Source organism: Acomys russatus, chromosome 10, assembly GCF_903995435.1.
Source record: "Acomys russatus chromosome 10, mAcoRus1.1, whole genome shotgun sequence".
Classification (NCBI taxonomy): domain Eukaryota; kingdom Metazoa; phylum Chordata; class Mammalia; order Rodentia; family Muridae; genus Acomys; species Acomys russatus.
In genome coordinates this window covers 31223294-31231565 of record NC_067146.1, presented here as the reverse complement: position 1 = coordinate 31231565, position 8272 = coordinate 31223294, and the positions used below count along the sequence as shown (strand labels likewise).

The 8272-nt window shown below is 45.5% G+C and overlaps 1 protein-coding gene across 1 annotated transcript in view; it reads right to left on the bottom strand.

Moving 5' to 3' along the window:
• Positions 1-2187: 2187 nt before the first annotated feature.
• Positions 2188-8272, bottom strand: part of Ica1 (islet cell autoantigen 1) — a 139421-nt gene continuing 133336 nt past the window's right edge. Inside the window, exon 14 of the mRNA XM_051151931.1 lies at positions 2188-2474. Coding sequence (XP_051007888.1) covers positions 2353-2474 — 122 coding nt within the window. The 3' untranslated portion in view covers positions 2188-2352. The remainder of the gene's footprint in view (positions 2475-8272) is intronic.

Here is an 8272-nt window from a genome sequence, read left to right as displayed (position 1 = left end):
TCCTTTTCCTATAGCAATGCTGATCCAACTGTGAACCTCTTTCTTCCATTCACTGATAAGTTTCAAAATGCAGCCTCCTACTGTTTAACCTATTCAAAAGAGGAGAACTCCGCTGCCCTCCTCACCTTCCAACCGCCTCCTCATTGCCTAGGTGGATCAGACAGGCTCTGCAGACTCAAAGTCTCACTGTGACCTCTGAGGTTTTCATGGCTACAGACAAATGTGACCCGGGATGAGCCAGGCCTCTTAGTCCTCTTTCCTTGCAGGGCAACCTGATCTGGCAATCGTTAATCCATTGCTCTCAAGGTGACTCTAGGACGCAGGTTGCTCAGAGGCAGACTGTGAAAATAGGGTCTTGTTCTCTATCGTGGCAGCATGTAATGGTAATGGTAAAGGCATGTGCCTAAAGCACCTACCTGACCTGGAGGAGAGAGGCAGAGGTAGGGCACCATCCTGGTGAGGCTTGAGGAGAGAGGCAGAGGTAGGGCACCATCCTGGTGAGGCTGGAAGAGAGAGGCAGAGGTAGGGCACCATCCTGGTATGGCTGGAGGCAGAGATAGGGCAGGAGACAAACTCATTAGTGGGGGATTGTTTGTTTGTTTGTTTGTTGAGACAGGGTTTCTCTGTGTAGCCTTGCCTGTCCTAGACTCACTCTGTAGACTAGGCTGGCCTCGAACTCATGGCGATCCTCGTGCCTCTACCTCCTGAGTGCTGGGAGACAAACTCTTAAGGAGACAGTAGGGTCTCATCCTTGGAGAATTGAAGGTGCACCTAGAGGCATTGTAGTGGTGGTGGTGGGGCTCTGAGGAAGCTTTTGAGGACTGAGTAGGGGTGTCACAGTGTCTCTCATAGCAAACAGGACTGGGATGGTGCATTAGGGGGTGGCAAGCACACCCATGCTTTGAGGAGTGTGAGGTTGGGTTCCGAGTCTGTATCGTGACAACCTCAAGGTACCTCAGATTTCTCAAGAGCTGAGAAATCTGCTAGAGAAGATTCTCGTAATGGTACAGCCCTAGCAGCACAGGGCAACAGAGCCAGGGAAAGCTACCCGAGCTAGGCTCCCACCTGCCTCCCATGATATTATCTTCCTACACCTAGAAGGCATCTGCAATAGTCTATGTGTCCAGCCCCCAGAGTGTTAAAGGGCTGTGCTCAGGCCCTACCATGAGGTGGCCCTTTTTATCTGAAGGTAGACCAGGAGGCCTTCTCTGAGATGGGCTACAGGAGCCCAGAAGAGGCCACTGGCCTGGCCTGGCACAGAAAGCCTGTTCCCTGGATCACAGATTCCACCCTCAGCCAGGACCTTACGTGCATTGCCATGACCTACGTGAACATCAGGGATGGCGCCAGGCCCTAACTTAGCAAGCTACCTGTGACATGGGAGGGGAGGTGCCAACTCTGGGGTCTGTGATCTTGACAAGAGTGCCTGAGCTGCTCATGTGCCCACATGTGAATCTGTCATTACCATTGGTTCCTGATCCTACAAAAGGCCTGTGCAGCCCATGTACCTACCTGGCTGACTTCTAGCCGACGGCTTCAGAACTGCCTGTGGGCCCCACCTGTCTCCTCTATCCCAACTCGCAGAATGCCTTTCTTAGCACAACTGGGTCTCCACACAGATTCTATGAGTTGAATGTTATTTTCTGTTTAATGTTTAAATTTTTGTTTTTAAAAAGAAATGCTACGTGAAGCTCCTGGAATACATGCTTTTGAATTCAGCTAGGAAGAGGACAAAAGGAGATATTAGGATGTGCAAATATGGCTGCCATTGATAGAAAGATCCATACAGCAATAAGAAGGCCCACTCTTCTGCCGGTGTGGCATGTGGCCATAGTCAAGTGTGGCGGAGGACAGTGTCTTTGGTTTTCTGGATCTTTACCCAGACCTCAGTGGAAGGTGGTATGGGAGGATGAAAGATTCTTCTAGAAGCTTCTTCTGGAGTCGGTGAGGGTTGGGGGGAACAGGGACACAGCAAGCTCACAACTTTGTTGGTCTACTGGTGTCCCCTGAGGACGTGTTATATAAGCCCACGTCCAGGTATGTCCTTTAGACTTGGACTTCACTGTGGTGCCCTGACCCAGCCACGGTCCTGAGGGAAGGTGCCAGCAGGAGCGAGCAGTGGCCTGCTAAACGTGCCTGTGTGTTCCTCCTCTACTGCGCGATGCACACGAAGAACATAGCAAGCACATAAGAGGAAATAACTATAGCGATAGAAACGGGGCTGTGACCCTTTTATTTTATTAAAATGGCACGTAAATAGTAAAACAGCGTACTCAGCACATTAGACTTCTGCAAGCCCTGGGTGAGGGGCTGCAGAGTGGCCCTGCGGGCTCCCTGTTGAAGGTTGCAGACTCATGCATTGAGCAACTCGTGTTCTTTATCGGTTTTCCCAATAGCGTCAGGATTTGATAAGGGGTCCAGGTCGGCAAACAGGCTGAACCAGGCAGTCAGATCAGAGGCAGCCTTCGCAGGCTCTGGGGAAAGAAAAAGAAACATGAACCAACCTATTTTTCCGAATGACCACCTCTGCCATGCTGGACTCCGGCAGATCCAGCAGCATGTTAGAAGGGACAAATCCCACAAGTCCTGGTCTCTGTTAGGGAATTCCATGTCCCTGGTAAGGCTGGCTAACACTCGTAAGCTGTGGCTAGAGGCTTAGTTAGCTAGGCACCATCTGCACCTCCAGGGAAAGGCTCCAGCTCACAGAACTGCTCCAAACCCCACAGCCCTGTCTCTCCGCCTCAACCAGGAAGCAACATAGTGATTTCAGAAATCAGACTGAATGGCTGAGGAACCAAGGTGCTTTCCAGTGTCTGCTGGAGGGAATCCCTTGAAGTTCCCCAGGTCAGGAGAAACCTGGCGTTTCTCTTTCCATCCTTCATCCATCCCAGAGGTGGTCAACTCATGCCCCATCTCTACCATTATGGTCTAAGGCAAAAGGCCCTTGATGTGCCTTCATTTCCCATCAAGGACTTGAAATTCCTCCTTTCAGCATCACCGGGAGCCCTTCATCCAACCGCTGTTTCACTAAGACACCCACCCAAACTTCCCAGAAACTGAGATTAAGACAGCCAAAGTGTCTTCCAGATGAGGAGAGAATTTTCAAAAGAGTGCCTCATGCAAGTGATTTATTAACAAGCTGGGACTCTTTCATATAAATTATCCCACGTGAGTATCCACCTCGGGGGCTCAGTCCTCCACACTTTTCTCCCTTTCCAGCAGGTGGAGGTGTCAGAAGCAGGAATAGATGTCTCCCTAACAGGGCGCCCTTCTAGCAGGGAGCAGCTTGGAATGTGCTTGCCATCTGGCTGAAAAGTCTCAAAACTGGCTAGAATGAAGCGATAGGATGGGATTAAAGCCACACAAACCGCCTTTGATCCTTCATCAAAATGACACTGAACTGTTAAGATAGTGAATGAAGCACCTTAACTTTTAGGTGCATTTCTCAGCATAATACCCAATGGGTGAATTACTTTGTAATGACAGAATCAATGTATGGATTATGTCCTAATATAGGAGATACAACTAGTGACCCCTAGGGACAACTGGTAATGGCAAGACTAAGTAGTCTGAACAGTTCTCTGAATAGTAATAAAATAGGTTATCACTACAGATAACCTTAACTGAATTCTACATGGCTTATTTTGTTTTGACAAACAGAGACAGGAGAGAATCTCAAGTTATCTTTTTAGAAGTCACATGAAGACACGGTGTGGGGCAAGATGGATATAGATGGATTAGTTTATCTCAACTCTTGACAGACAATATAAAGATATCTTAAAGATATCCCCAGTAAAAAATATGCTACATACTTACTTCCCCTTCCTCCAACCCTGTTACAGAGGCCTGAGAAAGTCCTCAGGAAAAGATCACAGCCTTGCAGTTAGGAGCTAAGGCAGCTGACTGCACTTTGAGGAGACCAACCCTCAGATCCCCTAGGTCTCCACCAGGAGTACAACCAGGTGCAAATTATTTGCACAGCACTTAAAAGAACATCATAGGAATACTTTCTGATGATAATGGGACAGACATTTCCTCTAATGCCCCGTGGTCAAAGTGAGGGGGGGGGTGATGACCAAAATAACAGAGATAAAGCTGTGAATACATGTGAGATCTCCTGTCCAGCAGATGTTCACTACAGGGGCCTGTCCTGGGAGAGAACAGATCTTAAGAGCTTGAAAGGACCTATTTTGACAGCTAGGAAGCTCCGCCTTTCCAGAGGCACTCTAACTCCATGCCTTATGTTTTAAAAACAGGATTTTTGGTATTTTTTAAAAAGATAGTGGCCTTTCTACTTTGATATTTTCAGCTTATTATCTCAAGGATCACACGGTGATATAAATATTGGATGAACTGTCAGGTGAATTGGGTCAGTGGAATTATGAATTAGGATAGTAAGCCAAGAAAAAAAAAAAAAGCCAGAATGTAATTTCTAGGATCATGCATAATTCCTCACAGCACAGGCCTGCCATGAGCCCTAGATGCACAAGTGCAAAGTAGTAAAGAAACCCAGGAAGGCTGATAGGTGGCTGGAAAGGAAGGCAGCTGCCACGGCAGAGGGGTAAGGCTGCATTACCTTTCAGTGCAGAGCGGTTGTCATTTGAACTGCTCATCTTTGGTGCTGGCCATGGAGTAGAAGGACTGCCATTGCTCTCTGACCAGCCTAATATTCAAAACCAAAGGGCATTAGATCTAACAAGAACAGTCACCCGACGCCACCAGCTGCTGGGGACATATATGGTTCACACCTACGGTGGCCTCCTGCAGAGGATGGTGGGACAAGACCTTTAGAGAACAGGAGAAGCATTTGGTCATATCCGGTTGAAATACATAGGAAACTAAGGAAGACAAGGGATTTTGAAAGCAACCAAAAAGCTGCTAGCATCATAGCACTGTTTTGCTTTTTATGTTTTTTTTTCCTTTTATGTTTTATACCCATTTTCGTACAGAGTATGGTGACTTTATGACCACACCAAAAGCCATCAGGAAACCAAGAGCTATGGTTTCCTGTCACAAATGAGGGAGGCCTAAAACTGAATACCAGTAACACAGCGATAGAACTAGCAGTCACACATCTCTACCAAGAGGGTCTTATGCATCTATTTCCTGTTTATTGGAAAGTTGGATTAATAGTTAAGTAGCAGTCCAACCTATAAGATGGGAGGGAGAAACTGTGTTAGCATTAACTTTATGCCATATCTTACAGTGTCTCTTGGCTTGTGCAGCCCAGCATTCTGTCATAGCCTTGTACCCTGCTGCAGAGAACAACCAGAAGCCTGCAGCACTCTTATTTCAGGGAAGCAAGCTCCATTCCCTACAGCATTGACTGTTTGTCCTGGATATTTTGGCATGTCTCATCCTTAATTTAGAAATTTACCATATCTGTCTTTGAACCTCTGCTCTACTGTCTTCTGAAAGAGGTATGGATGTTTTTCTTCGGAACCCTGAATAGCTAGCTGTTTGCTGATTAAGTGCATTGCTGATTCTCATGTTAAAATGTTGACCACCAATCAGGGCATCACTATGGGCATCATTGTGCCTAAAACTTTTACTGAGATTTCCTTGCTTACAGTATTTTGTATTTCTTTATAAAGAATAATTTAGACTCCAGAAAAGCCGCCAAGAGAGACCATGTTTGGATTGCAGAATTCAGAGGAGTCAGAGAATACAGTTTCTTTAAGGAAGAAAGTCACACCGTATATACTACAAAAATTACACGATTGAATGCCATCTGTTTAGCCTGCTAGTTTAATGTCCACACATTCTGGTGGACTCAATTACAGAATTATACTATTTTTTATTAGTTTGTGTTTTTGCTACATTCAGGAGCCATGAACTCTTGAAGACATGAGTTGTGGATTATTTCAATTTTGCATTATTTAGGAAACTGACTGGCACACAGTGGGAGTTCAGACAAATGACTCCTGAATTAAGACAAACTACTAAAACCCCTCTGTAAATGGCAAGTACCTTCTTGGTGCATTATCTTGAGATGGTAACATAGTACTTGGCAGCCGATATGGTCTCTAATTCTCACTGGCAAGATGTACTTCATTTTAGACAGTCAGTACACAGACGTAATGATGAAGACTAACAAGTAATGAAACAGATGGCCCGTGACCTATTTCCTTGGTATAAAACAATGGAAAACAGAAAGGATTTTCGATTGCATTGCTATTTGTTGAAATGGTACTTAAACATATAGTCGGCATGATTCATAAGCAACCAGAAGTTTCAGATGTCAAGGGGGGCCTTCTGGGATGCTGGAATTCAAACTTCACTATAGTTATTTATGAGAAATCCTTGACCTGCTCTCTTACATAGAGTGAGTTTTATGGCATGTAAATTATACTTCCATAAAACAAGTTTAAATGACCAGTATTTGGTGTGATCCAGGAATAACAAAACCTCTCGAGTTCCTAGAAGATTAGTCCTAAACCATTTTCCTTCTGGACCCAAGTCACATAAAAGCAGTAAACATGGAAAGTGAAAGTTATGGTGCAAATGTGCCCAATAGTGCCAGTTAGAGGAGAAGTTAAAAGCTAACTTGCTAAAAGTCACCCTATTTTTTTTTTTTTGGTAGTCCTTCCTTGTCCCTAACACCTGCTCACCAGCACCAGTGCCTCTTTCCCTCCAACCCTGAAGCCTGTCTCCTGATGTACATCAGAGATGCTGGGCCCACATTATCTGTAAGAGATGCTGCTTGACTGAAATGGGCTCTTTGGGGCCAGTGTGAGTTTAGGGAACAATGCCTCGGATGGCCCATTAGCTGGCTAGCTGAGCAGGTTTGGTAGGAGGTGGATGAGGCCAGAAAAGCCCTTTCAGAAGCAGAGGGGCCTACTTCAGGACGGTATCTTCCTGGGCAGCCATGAGAAATTGTGCAGCTTTAGGCTCTTGGGCATCTCACTGTGCTCTCTGACAAGGAGGCATTACTTTCAGAGACAACCTGAACCGACTCAGGGGAGAACTGTGTGAGGAGTGAGCCTCCTAGGGCTTGATGCTTCCCTCACCTCTGTGTGCTCTGTGATAGTAGAAGCACCACAAGAAAATGCTTCTGCTTTAAAACCATGCATGGCACCCATTTCTAAGCACAGCTATCGAGAACACTGGAGTACCGGCATGTTCTCAACTCACTGTGTTTTTCAGAGTACACGGTGGGTTACGATCCTCAAGGTAGAACTAAGCACTCTATAGTGGAGCTTGCCTCCTTTCACGTAGCAAGCCACTTGAAAACTTACAAATGAATCTGTATATCAAGTCACATTTTTACAGTACCAGAAATAGAAACTGCATTGTCTCTTTTCTTAAAGATTTTTCCCCCTCAAGACAGAGTCTCTGTGAAACAGAGCCCCAGATGTCCTGGACTCCATTTGTAGACCAGGCTGGCCTTGAACTCACAGAGAACTGCCTGCCTCTGCTTCCCAAGTTCTGGGATTAAAGGCGTGTGCCGCCATGGCCAGCTACAAAAGACTTGTTTTAATTAAGTGTATGACTGTGTGAAGTATGTGGGTATATGCAATTGAGTGTAGATGCCACTGAGGCCGAGGCATTACACCCTTTTGGAACTGGAGTTACAGGTGGTTTTGAGCTACTTAACCTGGACACTGGGAAACAAACTTAGGTCCTCTGTAAGAGCAATACTACTTACTCTTAGTGGCTAAACACTTCTTCAGGACCCATTTAAAGGGATGATGATGCAAGATTTCTTTTTTTTTTTTTTTTTAAAGATTTCTTTATAAAGGAAAAAAAATGTCCTTATTCTTCCTCCTCCTCCTCATGGTGTGCACAATCAACAGCTAGTACATAGAGTCATATCCACTTTTTAAAATCCATCCAGCAGCTTAAATATGGGCACAAGGGGATAAAATGGCATTGGCATGATCCCAGCTACTGAGCAAATGCTTGGTGGCAATCTCAGCCTCCTCCATATCACTCTGGAAAGTATTCAGAGGAAGGGTGCTATGAGAGTAATTATGGATGGAACAACAACTGGATTTCGAATGTCTTGGCTTCTGTCAGGAAAATACTGCTGTTAAGAGAGAACTCAGGATCACTAATATTCTAGTAACTATCATCAACTGTTCCCTAGTCAGTGACCATTGGCAGAGGCATTTTTAACAAATAGGTGTGGCTAGAAAGATATCTCCTCATCTCAAGAGAGATTCTTTTAAAAGGAGGGTAGTGAAGGGTGGAGGGAGGAGGGCACTCGAGCTCAGGAACAGACTCTTTGAGCTCTGGTTTCCTTTGCTATGCCAATGTGCTACCCATTTTC